This window comes from Neopelma chrysocephalum, unplaced genomic scaffold (genome assembly GCF_003984885.1).
Source record: "Neopelma chrysocephalum unplaced genomic scaffold, ASM398488v2 Primary Assembly neopelma1_72, whole genome shotgun sequence".
NCBI classification, from domain to species: Eukaryota; Metazoa; Chordata; class Aves; order Passeriformes; family Pipridae; genus Neopelma; species Neopelma chrysocephalum.
The window spans coordinates 5,413,056-5,432,952 of record NW_020897732.1 but is presented as its reverse complement, the minus strand read 5'-3'; the positions used below and the strand labels follow the sequence as shown (position 1 = coordinate 5,432,952).

The window sequence follows — 19,897 nt, the reverse complement described above, 5'->3', positions numbered from 1 at the left end:
CTCTGTTTTTTTTATTTCAGCTAGAATTGCAAAAGAAATTACACTATTTTAGTGTAAAATGAATGGGATTTCCTCATTTTAGTTTATTATCTTCATCTGTTTCTCTCTACTAAAGAAGAGAGAAAAGTCCCACTCATCCTCCTGCCCTCCCCTCACCCCCACAGAAAGTGGCAATTGTACCATTAAGCCTGGAGTGCTTTACATATGCAAACAAAAACACAGTGCTTACAGGAAAGATCTTCCCTATCCATATGTTCATCTACTTTCCTTTACCTAAACCAGACGATTACCTCAGCAGCTCAGCTGTGTTATTGAGACATTTCAGCGTGAAATTTGTTTTTCCTCACTGAACTTTAAGCGGAATTTGAAGTGCCAAGTCTCCAAAGCCAAGTGGGGCTATTAAGAGATAATTACTAATTATGCTAATTTGAGAAGTTGGGCTATTTCTTTCCCTGGTCATTTTATCTGCAGCTCTCCTGAGAGAACAGTCCCCATTCAATGTTAATATCCTTTCCACGCTAAGCATTCGATGGAGGACAGTGTGTCCTAAACCCAGGAATATTTTACAGTTAATCTAGATATGTGCCTGTAAATTAGAAAGAGAATCAAGTTGCACTAATGCAAATGACTTATGTTATTAATTTTTTGCAGTAGCAGACATATCTGATTCCTCTCCATTCGTATATTGATACAGCCTTTTGCTGATGGTTTTTTTTTTAAATTAAGAGAGTCCTCGGCGACTTGAAATATTCAGCACACCAACAATATTTCTCAGTGATCATTTTCTAATCCTACCTATTGCAAGCTCCCATAATAATAGATTAAAAGAAAGGAAAGATCTGATTTGCATGTTCTAAATGTCTCATTTATTTTGCCTTATTTATGTAATGGTATGAAACAGATCTCTCCCAAACTTTATATACCTTTTTTTCTTTTCTTTTTCAAGATGGTGGTTATTGGCTTGATCATTTAGTCTGCAGAATATGCTGACAGAATAAGAGACTTGATAATTTTTTAAAATAAAATAATGACTTTGGATTTTATTTGATCTGTAATTCCATCCCCGTTCTGTGGCAAAACATTCATATTTTACACCATTTATAATTTGTGGAGTGGCAGTAAACAGACCTTTCTTGACTTGGCTTGCCTTCCTGGTGCAGAGATGCTGGGACAGCCTTCCTGACACACTCTAGATTGATACAATCCTGTTTCTCTGCTCCTCAAAATGGATGTACCAGGTAAGAGCACATGGTCACAGACAATGTCAAAGGTCAGAGCACTCTCCATCAGGAGTCTATGGCTGCTCTGATGTGTCCTTGAGGGCCCATTCCTGCAATACCTGGGCTCAGGCATCCCTCCAGATGGAAGGCATGCACACTTAAGGGCAGCTCCTGGGGGTACAGGTTGCAAGGTCACCCACTTTGTCTGCCAGCACAGCATGAAACCCAGAAACACTCAGTGGAGGTCAGCAACACCTGAAAGCAGACAAAGAACACATCATAGCCACGGAGGGCAGGACAGGGCCCCAATAGGCAGGCACAGACTGCTACTTCCCCTTGACCCAGCCCTAAGGGGAACAGGGGCCGCATTTCCACAGTAAATAAACTCCCATCCTCATTGGAGTCCTTCACCTAGCTGGACAGCTTGTTAAATGGCATTAGCAGGGCTTTTAATGAGTGGGGTTCCACTGAACTCCTTGTTCACAACCCCTGATGCTGACCCAGCTATCCGGGACCATGTCCTCAGGGGTGCTGGCAGGGGGGTGAGGATGCTGGCAAAAGGGCAGGGGCTCTGGCATCACAGGCCCCCTCCACGGCACCCACAGTTCCAATTACTTGCCAGCTTGCTCAGCCATCTCTGCCTCCCAGGCTGTGGTGGGATCAAACTTCGTCTCCAAAATCCCCTCACTGCCACCTGATGGCACCAACTGGAACCTCCTCCGAAGGCCAGACCCTGCCCTTGCTGCACATTAAGGCTCCCACAAGAGAATTTTTAGCAACTGACCCCCATGAACAGTGGCTGCAGATGATCTGACAGGATGGCAATGTCAGTGTACTGCTGGACCAGGTCTCACACTGGCTGCTGAAGGTGGATGGGCTTAGAGGTGACTAGAGCTGTGGCTCTGGAGATGCAGAGGAGAGGGTGAAAAACGGGAGACACTTAAAGTATTTTAATAGGAATTGGGCCTATACTCTTGCAGTTTGCAGCATCTAGATGAAAACTAAGACAAATTTCCCTTCATGCAACCAAAATAAAAATAGGATGGAGTGACAAAACCCCCAAAGGTTAACAGCTTCTACTTTAGTTTTTAACTATTTTAAACCCATATACAGGCCTAAAACCAGTGGTTGCATTTTTTAAAAGGGAAAGAATGTAAATATTCAGAATCTTGGGTTGCACCTATTTCTGGAAAATGTAACGCACAGCCCTCAGACTCCAGTTCAGTTCTCCCAATGTGGGAGTGGGAGGACTGCATTCACATGAGACATGAATTAGGGCCTAAAAATATGTCCTAGTAATAAAGGAGAAGCTAATTTTAACTGTCAGCATTGCCAATTTCAGAATAGAGCTTCATTTAGAGGAAATCCATTTTGCAAGTGTGTGAACCTTCCCCCAAACCCCAGAAAAACATCAGCTAAGACACAGATCTTCCTTGCTGATAGGGCTGGGGGGACCAACAGGCCACTGCACTCTTACCATTCCACCAGGAGACTTAGAGGAAACAGGGCTGTGTGACTTTCTAGTATTGCATCTCTCACAGATTCAGGTGAGCACATCCAGCAGAACTGGCTGCTGTTTGGACCATTCTGAGCCCAACATTTCAGCAGCAATCTAGCACATGCCAAGCCAAGCACCCTGACTTGTACCCTGGACAGACACACACAGAGTTCATAGACTTCTTTGTAAAAGAAACATGTGCAGAAGGTGACATAGGTGAGTGTCTCGGGTGTGAGTTTTACATCAGCTCTCCCTCTGGCAGACAGATTGTCATAGGTGGGGTCTTGCATCTCCCCTGAGCCCTACCACTTCTTGAGACATTGCATCTTTTAAAGAACACTTGTCCCAAAATTCAGCCTAAGTCACATCAGTCTCATCTGCTCCTTGCTGATACATTGCTGTCCAAAGACAGCAGCTAAAGGGACCAGCTGGAAACTGAGAAGAGAGCAATGCATCTGGGCAATACAAAGCTGTAAGTGAACAAACATCTGCGAGAGAGGAGAATAAAGAGGCAGTCAGAAGAGGAAGTTGCCATTTCTCCTGAAAGGCCTCCTGGAATATTTAAAATTAGTTCTTCTTGGGGAAAGAAATGAATGCTAGAGACTATTTCAAAATGCTTCATGGGCTCCATTGGTCTCAGCCACACTTGTTCTGCACTCTGTGGGAAACTGGCAGACTGGAGTCAGAGCCCCAGAAAGGTGCTTCACATTGCTAATTCTAGCAGAAATGAAGTTTTCTGCACATGTTATTTCTTATTCATGTTTGAAATTACTTTTTAATCTAATACCTACAAAGATCACCCAAAGTCCTGAAGGAAATAAAAAAATCAGTTAAAAAAGTAACTGACTTTAGCTGTTTTCTTTCCTCTTATATTTCCATAATGAAAATATTTATAACTATATTATACTGCTATTATTAGTATCATTCTCAAACCTGCAGGAACGCTATTGCAAGATGTTTGGAGCTGTCACAGATTTTGAAAGGCTCAGATTACATGAATAACACAAATGTGTACTTGCAAGAGAGCCCAGCAGCTGAGTGACACCATCTAACTTATGTAAGAATTTATGTATTGGGGAGCCTGAACACGCCCCGTGGCCCAGTTCAGGCCAAAGACAACACAGTGCTCTGGATGCACATGACATGGTGGGTATCAGCTGCAGCAGAAAGGAGAAACAAGCAATTTCTGCATAAATTATGAGACACTTGGAGACAGATAGTTCCTTTTGGAGGAAAAAAAATCCTCCCTGTGATGTTACCTGGTGTTTGAGACGGTGAAAGGAGAGTAGGTGGGATGAGCAAAGAAACTATTTTAGTCGCCACTCTTGTACCCGTGTTGAAAAATGTACAATGCATTGGAAAAATTTCTCTTCCACTATCTCTTCATGCTGGGAGTCAGTGAGGGGGGAGAGAAAGCTTGCCATCCCAAGGTTTCCAGCTGGAAATAGGTAATGACAAACGGGTACTTGATCTCCCTTCAATCCCTCAAAATCGCAAACCCAACTACATCAAAAAACATGCACAGCAAGTGCACTGGGGAAAAATGCTCCCTGCAGAAGCTATGAGCAAACAGGCCTCACGTGGAAATCTTGACAAGGAGTCGAGGGAAGCTCAGAATTAAACTTCTGAAGGAGGGTGGTCCTTTCACTGTCACCAGTAGCTGGGATAGCTGCTGGTTCCTTAACGGGATTTTCTGAAAACCATAGATTTTGGCACCTGAGAACTGGATGAAAATGTTGGATTTGTTTATTTTTTGTAAGTATACAAATGTATGTACGTTTCTATGCCACATCTTTGCAAAATAAATTTTGGAAAGAAACAATTCATCTACCATGATCCTTTTTTCCACCCACAGGTCCTTCAAGTTAATTCTTGGAAAAAATGGACATCTAATGTCCCAAATTCTACAAAAGAACATGAGTTGTGGACTCCTTAACTTTCATTATTTCCCTATGGCCCATCTGCATGGATTTATTTTCAGCCTATGAGTCCAGATAATGCAGAATGTAACATTTCACCCTTAAAACCCCCAGTTATAATAAAGAGCAAACAATAATCATGATGGGTACAAGATGCAAAGAGATTAAATACAAGGCAGATGTTCAATCTTGTCTTTTCAGCTGAGATTATAAATGGTCTGAGCCTAAGAGGAAAATTCAGAGCCTGAATGTGAAGGTTTGCTAATTAATCAGTTATAATGGCATAGGGGATTAGAGAGCATGATTAAAACACACTGAAAGCAAGAAAGACAAAGGAGGTTAGAGAAGCAGCTCTGTCAACAGAGAAACATCTCTACACAGGCCGGTGAAAATGATGCAGCTCACAAAAAAACCTGTGCTTAAGAATTAAAAACCAACTACAACAACAAAAAGACAGCATTATGAATTAAATAAATTCCTGGAAATTTGCTCCAATGCTTATTTAAAAAAAATACAGAGTTTGATCCAAGCTCCTTAAGAAGCCCAAGACAGAACTTCCATTGAGTTCAGCCCTTTACATAAATATCCATGTAGGTTAATATGCATGTTGCTGCAACACATATTGGCACATTAATATGCACAGTACTGGAGAGTCTGTGTGTTTAATTATATACATAGAAATTGAATATAAACATATGCATTTGTATCTTTGAAGTTCCATTAGTAACAAAACGACATAGAGAAATTATTAGCATTTTTACATTGTGATTTCTTTTTAAGTCAGATACTGAAGTGCTACTGATACTTGTAAGGCATTCAACAGATGGGGAGTCTAGACTGATAACTTCTGTGCTAGGCAAGTGTATTTTTAAACCTCCTTTAATGTTAAATCTGATGCTGTGCTGTAGGGATGAACTAAAGTGCTCTCCTGAGTGTGAAGTTTTAACTTCCTTGTTTACTTTTTGAAACTCTAATTTGGCACTGATTCACTACTGATAGTGCCAGTTAGCATGACCCCAACCCCTACAAAAATTATCATCAAGATCAATCTTCACTGAAGACAATGAGACCACCAATATGAGAATGACCTATGGGATGAAGGTCCTATAAACTATAGGGCCTGGTGCTCCAGAAAAAGAAAGATTCCTATCTAAAAGGGTAGGATCAGGCTTCTGTTCTTTTCATCTTGATTCTGCTCTCAATCTTTCTCTCTTTTCTACTGGAAAGAATAAAGGAAATGGTACTTTTGTTTCCAAATTCTCAACAATGTTGATGCATGCATATTTGCTGTAATAACATCTACTCAACAAAAATTAATCTGTAACCTTAACGGATGAAAGTGAACATTATACAAATGAAGATAGAAAATATTTTTCTCTAGCTCTTTTCTGGCTTTGGAAAATTAATGCAATAGTGATATCCCTTTAGAAATACTGCTGCTTACAATTTATGCAATTTTAAACAATATTACTAAGGTAGCATTTATTTGTGTGGTTTATTGCTTGCTTTGAGAGACCTGCATTTGTTCAAAGTATGAACTTATTCTAGATTTAAAATTGTAAAAGAAAAATAATGTAAAACCATAATGAAATCACCTTCAAATCTGCTTACATTCGCACTTTTCATACAAAATTATTTTCATTGGAAAAATAATCCCCCAAATTTGTCTTAGATTATTCCAGCAAATCCCATGCCCAACAAATCCTAAAACATACTCCACCTGCTAGTGAAACTATCACAGTAATTGTCTGGGCTTTTATCTAATGAATATGCATTACAGCAGTCATAACAAAATTCTAACTTAATCTACATTACTGGGGAAAGTTTCTGAAACAAGCTGTTGCAGGGAAATTTATATAATATGTTGTCAACATTCAGCAGAGGCAAGCTGTCTGCTGGAAAGGGCTGATGGAAACAGTTTCCTATATTTGGTCAGGGAGATGTACTTTTTCTACCCTTAAGCCACGCTTTTGGCCACAGATGTGCTGAGAGCATCACATCTCCTGGTGCCTGTAGTTTGCCTGCCCACCTGTACTTCATCTCTCTGCAAAACCTGAGCTGATGATGACTGAAGTCTCTTTTTGCCATGTGGGTTTCTGTGAGTCATCACCATCTCCTCTACAATGCGCAGACTCACTGATACCTGTTGGGGCACAGGGAAACGACAGATGGAAATTCAGGTGACTGCCTGTACAAGGCCTGTGCATGAATACATCTGCACACAGGTATGTGCCTGACACCAGCGTATGCAACACTGTAGTATGGGGCAAACCAACAAAAAGAAAGTTATTGGAAACCAGGATTAGCAAGATTAACAAAATTAACCAAGTTTTACAAGCCATTCTTTCCAATCAACTGCCTGCATACCATGCTCACGTTGTGTTTGCTATAATGGCCATTAAAATAATAGTCTCAGCCTCTTACCTTTACTTTTTGCTGTCTCCCATTTCTGCCTAAACAGCACAGAAAAAAACTTTACATGCCAGTGTCAGAGAAACATCTAGGCAGCTCAGGAAGTGGTAGCAAGATCAGTTTGGATATGCTAAGATAGAATGAGTCCTAAAAATATATATGCTGGCAAATAAGTGCATTATAAATTCTTTTGTATGTAGAAAATTTTTAGGAAAATAATAGTAACTTCTCATCCAGTTTCTGATTCCACAAAAAAAACCCAAAGCACCTGCACATTTGTATGCAGATCTTGTTACTTATTATTTACCGCTTTTCTGAGCAGCAGTAGAATGACTGAAGAAGTGATTTTGCTGAACCAAGGCCATACGTTACCCCAAAGACCTTTGATGATTTATCGGTCCAATCCAGGCACCAATCTCACATATACTTTCATTTTCATAATTTGTATGAATAACAGCTGCTTCAATAGGTGAGGATACAAATAAAAGAAGGAGAGGAAAGAGATGGGCATTTTGGTAAAGAAGAAACACATTCAAAACATGAAAATATGTGGTAAACATGGATTTTTAGGGTTACATACACTTTTATTTTATTTTTGGAGCCTTTGTGGTTGCCTTTTTTATCACTAACAGTAGATTGATGGCTGCTCTAGCGTGTAATTCATATTCCCGTTAAAACAGCACTCTACAAGACCCGAAACAGTGTAATTTGTTGCTGCTTGCTTTCAGTTAATTTTGGAGACACTTTATGAGGGTTTGTAGTATTTTGAAGCAAAATTAAAGTAATAATGCATAAGGAATAGATTTTATTTAATTATTTTTAACTTTTAGCACTACTTTCCTAGACTCAGAAACAAATGCTTGGTGCTTTTTTCATCTCAAGAATTGTCTACCACATTTTATTCAAAGAATAACTGTTAAGGAGTAGAGTGAATTTACAGTGGGTTTAGCTAAAGTAGAATAGTCTCATAGTATTCCAAGAAGTTCATGCATAAACAGAATTGATGAACTACAGGCAAGGTACAAATATAGGGTTTGTTACTGTGATTTTTAATGGAAACGAAGGTTATGACATTTAGATAATATTTAATTCTTCTGAAATTAAATTATTCACCTAAAAGGATGAATCTCATTAAAGAAAAAAAAAAAGGAAATCTGTAGTAGTTTCAATTAATTCCATAAGCAAATTCTTGTAACATCTGAAGGAAGTATTGTATGTTACAAAGCTGGAGTTATTCTGCGAATTTGTCAGCAATGCGCTGCTTAATACTGAAGAAAGAGTTGCCTTTTTAATACAAACTTTGCCACATAGAAACCTCACCCTCAGCATGTACAACAAGCCATTCTGGGACAAATCAAAAGCCCTCCAGAAACCCAAATGCAAATGTGATTTAACACCAAGGAAGACTCAGATCCCATGCCTCTGTTTACATACAAATAGATAGATAAATAAAAAGCCCTCTTCTTTCCAACATCACCAGGTAGAGCTGCTTTGCAAACAACTACACAGGTTGCCTTGCAGGCAGGGATTATACCTGCTCCTGCCTGTGAGCCCTGACAACAGCGTGCAGCCCGGCACACTGGTCACCTTGGAATGAGCAGCTCCCAGAGACCTGCCACGTCACACAAGTAACTCACAATGACAAACCCAAGTAAAGTGATCCAACCACAGATGTCATACAGCTACAGCAAAGATAGGTACGAACTAGAGCCAGGTTCATTTGAAACTTGAAACTGGAGCAAGAGGCTACTGAATTTCTACCTCTTGCTAATTAATTCTGCAACAGATTTATTGACTGACTCAATTTCCCTCTCTGTAAACTGGGCTAATGTGGCCTCTCTGTCTGTGAAAGTTAATAGCAACTTTTCATAAATAGTTTGAGCATGTACCCAGTATGATTACACTGATGCACTTCTATTAACTCTGGGCAATAAGAGTCCCTGCTGTCTGGGATGAGTTGGAATTATCTGAAGAGAAGGATGATCTTAGCCACTGTCAGGGAAAATACTCCAATGTGCCTTACATCAGAAAAGTATAAATTTAATAAGGAATTCACTGGTAGCCTTCAGGAAAATCTGACAAAACATCTTTGTAAGAAGTCTATGGCTTCTTACTCCACTTAAGCAGAATGTATCACCTGCTTAAAAATGTTCCTAGGCTAACCAATCTATAAAGCAGTGTTCTTTTAAACTACATCTATTACAAACCAGACATCTAACTTCAAAAGGCTATTTCATTTCTGGCTACTCAAAAAACAATTTACATTTTTTTTAAATCCCTGTGTTTTTTGGGTTTTTTTTTTGACACCTAATAACCATTTTCTGGTAACTGGTACTATTAGTAACTTACTGCCTGTTTCTACCTTGCAGTTTATACCTTGCGGTTTACACCTTGTGCTGTAACATGAAAAAGATCCAAAATTCTTTTTCTTTTTTTTTTTAGCAAAATGAGTGCAGAGATAAAATTTCATTTTAAAAGTATATAACAGGGTACAAGATAACCTAGAAAGATTAGCTTTTGACTTGTTCTGGCGGAACTGAAATGATTCACATTTATGCTTGAACACTGTATATTCCCTCTTCTTCCTGTGTAGGAAATCTAAAGACTTCGCACAGTGAAATTTTTTATTAAAAATACCCCCACATCATCAAATGATTTGTGCTCCTGGATTTCAGCTGGAGGCACAAAAAGTGCTCTTTGTGGACACAGCACCAGCTAAAGCAAACCTCTGTTGCACAGCTGTAAAAATTGATCATTATAAATGTGAATTGCAAACAAGTCAAGTACCTTGATTTTAGAAACAACGGAGTTTACAGACACGGATCAGATGCTTTAGCATAAATAAATGATAAACATGGATCAATCAATAATCTTTGAAGCAGTTGCAGCTGGAGGAAACCTGCTGTCAGTGAGAACATTCCCTTTTTGTTCTGTTTCTTTTAAACTCCTAAATCCAAGAGCAGCAAGAGCTGAGTTCCAATTTAATTACTGCTCAACAATGAGGCAACACCGACCACTGCGGCTCTGCCCTTGCTTCCCAAAATCATCATTCATATAGACATCTAAATAGCAATTCATGATTGGCATGAGGAAGGGAAACTACAACCTGGAAATCAGCTAATGAAAATTGATTTCAGATAAGTTTTGTTCAAGAATCCAAGAATACATAGGCATTTTGTCTGGTGGTTTGCGGCAGGGCTGCTGACATGGATGTAATATGGAGCATGACCTCAAAGTTGGCTTCTGCTCCCATTTATGTTAGTCCTTCCATAACATTCAGCTGGAGAAAGATCAGCACACAAAGAAACTTAGGACCTTTTTGGTAAAGGTTTGGAGTTCCCCAACATTACTATTACTGGCATAAACATCTGTTTTCACCATACTGAATTACCTAGCTACTCAAAAAACATGCCTGCCCAAATGGAATGTAGAAATATCCTAAAAAATCTGGCTTATAAGGAGTTTCTTTCATTTCTTTCTTTCTCACTCAAAAAGAAAAAAAAATCTTATAATTCTTGTGCAGTTGTGCCTTTGTGATTTGTCCATAAGACTACTGGTATTACACAGAGAAAGACCACACACAGATATTATAAGAATGTTTATACATATATTTTTAAAATTACAATTTCATACAGTATGGATAGATGGATGTGAATAAATACACAAATTATATGAGTGTATTTTTACGTCTCTAAACAAAATACTTCAACGGAGTATAAAAATCCCTCATGTAAATATTTTTGAACTCTACAGGCTTTAAGACCCTTTGTATAATATAACTTGGAGTTTATTACAGTAATTCACTTCATACAGCTAGACAGAAAGAAAAGTCTGTATTTCACACAAAAATGTAAATATGTACCTATATATTAAGGCACAGACCCAAATTTATACAGCAACAGAGTTCTGCCACCCTGACTCATACTGAGAAGTTTCAATTTCAATTTTACCATGAGTAGGGGCAGCAGAATCAGGCCTTATGCCAAGGTAACACATTATTACAGTTGGCTTGATAGCCATCATTTTATATTTGATAAACCTCACTATTTAAGGAATAAATAGCCATTTCATAGTCTCTGAGAAGTGCTAAGAAGCAAGCAATTGCATAAAATCAGTTATGTGTAAATCTCTTTCTACAAAGATGGAGATAAAATATCTGTCAAATTCTACTTATTTCTTCCCACACTTCACAGCAGTTTTGACTCTTCACACTGATGTTTCATTAGCAGTTAGAGAAAGGTGATTCTGTTAATGATTTTGAGCACCATTTCTCTTACAAGGAACAAGAAATGGGCAAAAAAATTTTCACACTTTAGCATGAAGTATTTTGCTGAAATCTACTTATTGCTCATACCTCATTCCAGAACTGCACATAAAACGCCACCAGCACGTACTGCAGGTTTCAGAAACAGGACTCACAAGTGGCACAACTCCAAAATCAGACGCAGTAGTTGTTACAGCACTGGGACCAAACCTGAACCCAGCAGAAACCCTTTCACAAAACACAGACTATGGCTTGCAGGGGTAATCCCCTGCAACACAATGTTCATCTGATGACGATGCACTAGCAGTCACGACAGTACCTGTCATTTTTTTCTACTTAATAAATCATCATGTATTTGTAAAGTTTGTTTTCACCCCTCCTTTTATTCCACCCTTTTGTTTCTTTTTTCAAGAGAATAAGAAATGGAGGGGTGAGAATTAATTTTTATTGTTATCCTCCTTACCTCACTACAGCGACAAAGTAAAAACCTGGAAATCAGTCTCAATTTCAGTCTATTTTTACATACACCAGGCGGGGTGTTGAGTGGGAATGGAGAGGAAGGAGGCTTAAAAAGCTGTCAGGAATATTCCAATGAAATGTTCGTGCCTTCCTCACAGCTGTGTTCCTGGTTTTGGGAGGCACAGAGCGGAGGGATGCACATCGCCACCACTGTGAAGCCGAGCAGAAAGGCACCTCCTGAACCGCTGCCATGCTACAGCTTCAGCTGGGGAAACAGGATCGTGCAAAAAGCCTCACAGTGAACAGGAGCGATTAAACTGCTTACAAATCACCTTTCCACATAATCCAAGCAAGTCAGGAGTCAGATAATTTCCTGAAAAAGAGGATTCATATCTCATATTAAAAAAATTAAATCCTTCTTAATGTTTCCTACCTAAAGCCAAAGCCTACAGTCACTGAAGTGAGCATCAAACTTTGTAGCATGCGTCTCAGCTGAGCTAATCAAATACCTCAACTTCCTACACATAAGTTTTGTTTTCCATACCCTGAATGAACAAACTTTCCAGGCCAGCTACATACAGTCTCAACAGAAAAAGTCCTTCCATTCCTATTAAACACGCTGAAATTCTGCTTCCTTAAAGGCCTCTGTCTCTGTAAATAAAAAAAAAAAATCAGGAATAAATCAGAACAGCCTGTTTACCTTGTTTATAATGTTTCCATCTTTAATATGAGTTTACTATATTCTTTCTTACATTTATCTCCAAAGTAAACAATATAAATCTTATCAATTTTCTTCTACTGAAATTTTACACATTTCTAATCCCTTTCGCCATATGTCTCTGAATCCTCACTATTTCTAGTACACATTTGGGATGTAGATCAGCCAGAATGAAACAAAATATGCCCAGTGAAAATACACCTTTCATTCATTAATGTCACAGTAATATCTTCAATATTAGCCATCCTGCTCTTCACACACTCTGCCCTGCTCCGTGCTCCCCTTCTTATCACGCTTTACTTGGCAGAAATTTTCATTAAACCATCCGTGGCAGTGTCCAGTCCTTAGTCTGGAGTGTGTATTGTTAAACCAGGGCCCAAAAATACATCCTCATGTTTCAAATCCATTGTAAGAAGTAAGAAATTCTAGACTGACTGAATAACAATAACTCCATCCATCTAATACTTTCTGTTAAACCATTAAATTTGGCTATTTTATGACTCAGGGAGGGTTGCCTATTAGTATGGGTTGACAAGCTGCTTCTGCCAGTTAACAAAGCAGTCTTTTTAATGTTATATATCACAATATGATGTTAAAACTCCTCTGGGTTGGCTGCTTAATTTCAAATTCATACAACAGGGAACAAAAGTCAGCTACAGCAGAAAGGTAAGCACTTCATGTTACTATTGGAACCTACAAAATTTGCAGGCAAAATGAGCGGTTTTATACAGAAAACCTCAAGTTCATCCAAGATGCCTTGAGAATGATCTATCTACTGATGCATATCAGCCTTTTTTGTCTGGATAACTAATCACTTACATGGAAAAAACGCGAAACTGCCTGAAAGGTTGTAGAGATAGTTAGTTGTAAACACAGGAATCAATTCAGGTTCATTACTACTCACAAAACCTATACAGTATTGGCCAGCAGTAATTCAAAAGTAGTACAGTCAACAGAGATCAGACAGATACCCTCATGTTCATTTTTTTAATGAGACTTGCTAAACTATAAGGTGTTAGAGGAACCTAAGAAAACAGTTTGCACAGACCTTTAGTAATATTGATATTTCACAAAGCGATCTCATCTGACCTGTAATTTTTAGTGCAGTATTTTCAGTTTGTAGGGTATCACTTCAGAAAAGGCTGCCTTTAAGTATTTTAAAAACTCCATTAATAGCACTTAAACTGGAACTCGTAAGCAAAGCTCTCGTCTTATGGGAGAATTTTACTACCAAAATCACTAAGGAGAAGCTACAAAATTTTAAGCCATATGAAGCAATTTCCAACAGTATGATTCTTTGCCACTAGCTTTATATGCCTGCGTTTTGGCACTGAAGAAAGCAAAACATCTGACGATTTCTGAGTTCAGAAATATAAAAATGGCTATATACATCATTGTTCATGTAAGATGTGGTCACTATTCATACCGGTGCTTTTTCTACTTACATAATTAATACTTTTTTGAGATAAAGTTGACATATTTTGTTCCTTAAAAGTAAAATACACCATTTCATTGTCCTCATAATTACATGCTGTTGCTAGGAAGTTTCAATTTTGCTATAACCTAATCATCTGCTATTTAGATATGGACTCATGAATCCCATATTTTTATTCTAAATTTAAGTTCAGTCATCGTAGCTAATGTCCTTGATGCTATCTCAAATTGCTGTCATTACACGGATCACCAGAAATTGGAGGTAATAGTAAAAAAGAAAAGGATAAAGAAAGCTACCAAATTAGATGATGGATAAAGGTTTAATCAATTTAATTTTATCACCAAATCCAGTCCCTTCCTCTCGAGCTGTCAGGGCACAAGATAAGCGGAACACGTCTTGAAGCACAACGCAATCCTTTTGTAGGGAAGGAGTTGTGTCCCTGAACTTCGCCAAGATGAAACACACTCATTTATTACTTTGGCATTGCAGGATGATGAAGAACCAAGCTGGTTTCCTCCCTTCATCTACAGTACAATCTTTCTATTTCATTAATTTTTCATGGAATTTCATTTCACAATCGTTTTGCCTCTCTCACCAATTTGCTGCCCTTATTTAGTTTATTCTGTCAACTCTTATTTCGTGTCCCATTGTATCCGCAGCGACCTCAGCCATGGCTTTCTACTACATCAGGGATACCTGATGCCCTCTCCTGTTTCCAGTAATTAACTTTATTCATTCGCTCTATAAAAAGCATTACAAATAAGGTGACTTATTTGTTCTCTCGTACTGGAAAATCACTCAGAATGGGTATATATCCAATCACCCATTTCATACTTACTGTCTATATGTTGATTTCTAAAAAGATGCTGCAGGCTGCTGAAGTGTAGCCTTTTTAGTATTATCAGTAAATGGCAACTCTGCTGTTGTTTGGTCTGCTTGTAATCACTTATCTTGGAACAAGCCATGTTTTCAAAATCTATACCACAGGCTATGAAGTCGGCACAAGCCGTGCTGAGGCCGCTGTGCTGAGTTCTGCCAGTACTCTGCCATATTCCAGAGCCCTGCAGAAAACACAACAAGAACCCACAAACACGGTAACTGCCTATAAAAACCTAAAAATTTTAAATGGATCACTCTAAAATATTAGGCATAGTTTTCTAACCTCTGGTCATTTTGTACACATAGATTAAAAAACCCACAAAACCAACCAAACGAACAGAGAGACAGAAAAATATAAAATATCTATTACTGCTCCTACACAGAATTAGTATGCAGATGATCTCATAAGCATCTGTATTTATTTTTCATTAGGTCTTTGAAAAATTAAGATACTTACTTCCCATTGGGAGTTATCACACTTATTTTCTAAATGAAAATGAAAATATTTCTACCTGTACTAATTTATCAAATAGCTCTGCATATTCACATTTTAGCTTTTTAGCACATATTCTGTATAGGGTGTAAAACTGAGTGAAATCACTCTGCAAATATATGCTTGGAATATGACATTCATTGCATGGACATTTATTGTTAAGTCTTCAAGGCAGGATCTTTATACTGAAAAGGTTGTGGGATTTCATAAGCATAAAAATAAGATACATGCAAATTAATTATTGTACGCTGGAATCATACTCAGTGTCCTACACTTTTCAGTGCTTGATTTGCATATACAGAAATCATCTCTCTCTCTGATTCTTGCAGCACATGTTTATTATTGGTTTTTTAGGTTAAAGGCATGAGGAAATTCAGCTATTCAGAGAACACTGTTTGCTTTCCTTGCTTGAACTTGCTTTCTGCCCCCAGGAAACTCCTAAAACAGAGCATCCAGGTATAAAAGAAACGGAGTGAAGTTCTTATTATAAAAGAAACAGAGTGAAGTGCTTATACTCAGGCACAGTAATTTATAATTCACACTAACCAGAACAAAAAATACGACTGAGAAGATGGAAAATAAATCAGATGAGGATAAGCAATGCTATTAAATAGAAAATAACAATTGTTTCTACTGCTGCACATTACTATATATTCTATCAGGTGGTGTCTCAACCTGGTTTTAAGCACAGTTCATATGTAATGTAATAAAATATATTAAGTTGTATAAATAATTTGTTGAGTCCATCTCCTTAAGGATTGGGGATTTGACAGATAATGTCCTTTCCTTAGTCTGTCTAATAATTTAAATTTAACACCATAGTGAATTTCTTTGTTTACACATGTCCATAGGTATCTCTCCGTGTGTATGTGTAAACATATATGCCTAGATATACTTTAAAGCATCTACTAAAAGCAGTCCTGCTATAAACAACAAAGTATGTGCTGGAGAATATTTAAAGGCAAGTGTCTTTGGTCTAACTCTCTGCAAAGATTTTTCACAATTTAGTAAATAGATCAAACCTGCAAAAGAGTGGGGCCCATAACCATTCTCATAAAGACACAGTAATTTACAAGCCTAATAAACATTGTCTTGACTAGTTTCCAGGATAGTCTGTTAAACAACACCTTTTCATTGGATGCCATCAGGAAAAAAAATGCAGAAATATATAGTCAGTAAATAAAGTAACATAATAGTAAAATCCAACAGGTTTTATACTGGGTGTGCCTAAGTTACAGGATTTTTTTTGCCAGCACAAATTTAGACGAATGTGTATATTTATGAATATATACTGTGATTACATAGAAAAGAAAATAAAAATCATACCAACACAAGCCTGTAATTAGTATACTAACCAACTACATTATTTGAAAAGTGGTTACAATAGCACATTCGGAGGAATAAACAATGAACTCTTCAAGTGCACATTCTTATTGATATTGGTCAGTCAAGCACTTTCCGGAATGCCATTCACCTCCAGCCGTGCATTCTGCAAATAGCTGTCAGCTACTAAGTTACAGTGGAGCAACTTTTTATTGTTTTTTTTTTTCTTTTTTTTTAAAGACATTCAACTTCCACCTTGTTTTGGCAAAACAGAGCAAGAAAGGATGCATCAGAAAAGTCTTATTGAAAGATCCTCACTTTTATCTGCTTCTTAGAAACAGAATTAACACTTATAATTTACCTGCGTAACAAAGCACCTTTCCTCCATTGCAGAGATTAATGAATTACTCTTTCTTCCCAGCCAAGTAGAGGTAGCTAAAGCTAGGCTAAGTTTGCAATTCCCTAGATAAGTAGTTTTGCTAGAACAAAGCAGCATATAAAAAGTCTGCAGAGCAAAACTTGAGTACAAGGAAATTTAAAGGGACTGAGTAAGGGAGCTCGCTCTTTCTTAGCATTTTAAAATTTATTCCTTAACACAGAATAAAAGGTAGCCTTCTCACCAGGTGTAGGTGTTAAATGTCCAGAGTAACAAGTCAAGGTTACACGTTTACTCGAAGTCCCGATATATCTGTGCGTCTGTTGTTTCTACTTGTGTGCAGGTTACTCTTTGTTACTATGATTTTGAATATAGAGAGTTCACAAATGAAAAAGTGACAATCAAATGATACAGTCTTGAATTTAGCATTTGACTGTTTTTTACTCTTTACTATACAAAAGCGGTTTTGACACTTTTCTGAAAAGTTATTAAATACCGCGCTTACTGGCTTTAACGTAATCAATAATTAAGAGACACTTAGCTAATTGTACCTACAAATTAGGTTTTCTAGACTCAGAAAGAGAAACAGAGTATCCAGAGCATCAGCTTGCGAACTAGCTGACTAAAACTTGTGTGAGTACCACATAAAGATGACAATTACAGATTAGATTATATTTACTGCTTAGACAAACACTCGTACTTTGCATCTCTGCAGTCGAATGCCTTGCAGCTGGGCATCTCTGGCACTCTACTCCTCGTAGCAGTTTGTTTTACTTTTAAGTGCTCACAGCCTGTTAACTTCGGCTTTTGCAGGCAAACCATCAAAAATCAGGCAGTAGTGTGCCATCCCCTCTACAGGAGAAAGCAGACAGCCTTGCGAAGAGCTGTTATCTAGGGCATATTTCCTGTCCGCAATGACACTGTAGCTTCACTTTTCCTGCTTATGGCAAATTAGCGCCTTCCTAACCGGGGTTTACTTAGGGACAGGGAACACTACCAAAACAGAACAACTTGGTGGGCCTCGTCTAAAAAATTAAAAAAAACCCAGTAGTTTGGTGGGCGCGACAGCCCCAGAGGGCTCCGCGTCGCTCTCTGCCCAAGCAGCGGCACCTCCTGCCCGCGGGCACCGGCGGCTCGGGGGGAGACTGGTGGCACCTGATGGCAGAGCCGGGGCTGGCGGAGCCCCCGGACAGCTCCGCTGCACCACCCTGCCTTGGACGGTGCCTGCCGAGCCCCCCCGCAGGCACACCCGTGGGGTTCAGCCTCGGCCCGACACAACGAGGGGACGGGAGCGGGCTCTGCCCGGCCGTGGTGGCAGTGGGAGCCCCTCTCGGCCCCGCTGGTGGCGGGGAAGGCACAGCCCGCCCCACCCCGGCCGTCGGGGCAGCGAGCGCCGGGCACATTGACAATAAACCCGGGAGCAGCCGATGCTGTGCAGGAGGCAGGCAGAGAGAGTGGGAAAAGGAAGAAAAAAAAAAAAAGAAGAAGAAGAAAAAAACCGCCTCTCTTACCTTTCCTCTTTGATCTCCTCCTCCTCCTTCTCTTGGACTTGCATCTCAGCTGCCCGCTCGGTCCTCCCGACGCCCTGCCGCTGCCCAGGACGGATGTCATGCCGGTACCTCAGCGAGCAGCACCGCGCCGAGGTGTTCTCCTCCCGCGGAGTTTCTCCTCTTTTCTGGAGGCGGCTTTTATAGGGCGGTGGGTCGGGCCGGCGGGGTTGTGGCGGGGCTGTGCCTCGGCTCCGCTCGGCGCTGCCGCCGCCGCGGGAGGGTCGCGCCTCCGCCCCGACGTGCCGGGCCCGGCCGGGGCGATGCCCGGGGGCGCCGCCGCGGCTCTGCCGGCCCCGCGCCCACTTTTTGCACCTCTGCGAGTTGCTGGGCACCGGCCGCTTTGAAGACGATGGTGCGGGGGTGGGAGGGGGGGGCGAGGGGGGCGGATTTGCTGCTGCAAAGTCTCCCGCAGCCCAATCGCTCCCGCCGCCCGGCGCTGACATCAGCTCCGCCAGCCCTCGCCCCCAAACTCCTCTCCCCCGGGGCTGCCGGCTGTGCCCGGCTCCCGGGAGAAAGCGAGGGAGAATGGCCATGGAGGGAATGAAAACATCCTGCCCCTTCGTCGGGGAAAAGCCGGAGGGGCAGCTTGCAAGAAGGGAGGCTCTAGGCAGGATTTCAAGCCTGTTCTTTTCTTTTTTTTTTTTTTTTTGTCTGCGTTAGACCATGTGGACACTGAACACTCCGCTTTCACATACACAGAAATGCCTCTGCTGTCCTCCCCAACCACACAGTTATTAACTAGTTCACTAATTGCGATGCTTATTATTCCCAGAGAAAGAACATGAGTTACTGTTGAAGGATCCCTGTGTCAACAAACCTTATGCAAGAGGATAAGTGTAGAGATTCCCCTTGAATCTCCAGTTATTTTTAAGGTACGTGCTCTGTTACATTCACGATCAAGGGCAAAAGCTCTGTGAAAAGAGGAGTGTGTTGTTGCTCAGACTCATACATTAACACTCTGCAGTGCCTCATTTAGGCAACTGTGCAATTAAAGTGTCGGGAGCAGAGGGGCTTTTACAGAGAGGAAAGATGACAACAGCATTCCTCTGAAAAGCTTGACTACAAAGCATTACATGTTCATTACAAAAAGCCAGGGTACACAACAGATAAGATACTGCTTTAAGTTACAGGACCTTAGTTATTATCTCATTTAAACACACATATCTGGAAACTTAGGTAGTGAGTAGAAAATGGAAGAATATCAAAGAAAATTATATTAAATAATTAATGCCATCATTAGTGCCTACTGCATTTGTAGTTGGCTGGAGGAGCATAGCAAACCCCTGTTTATCAGAACTCCTTTAATCTAAAACTTCCTCTTGTTGGAATGTAGGTTACCTGGCTCCTGCTG

General features: G+C 39.9%; 1 protein-coding gene across 1 annotated transcript in view; it reads right to left on the bottom strand.

Annotated features, from left to right (window-relative positions):
* ADARB2 (adenosine deaminase, RNA specific B2 (inactive)) overlaps window positions 1–19,141 on the bottom strand; it is a 304,235-nt gene extending 285,094 nt beyond the window's left edge. Inside the window, exon 1 of the mRNA XM_027686967.1 lies at window positions 18,508–19,141. Coding sequence (XP_027542768.1) covers window positions 18,508–18,607 — 100 coding nt within the window. The 5' untranslated portion in view covers window positions 18,608–19,141. The remainder of the gene's footprint in view (window positions 1–18,507) is intronic.
* Window positions 19,142–19,897: the final 756 nt, after the last annotated feature.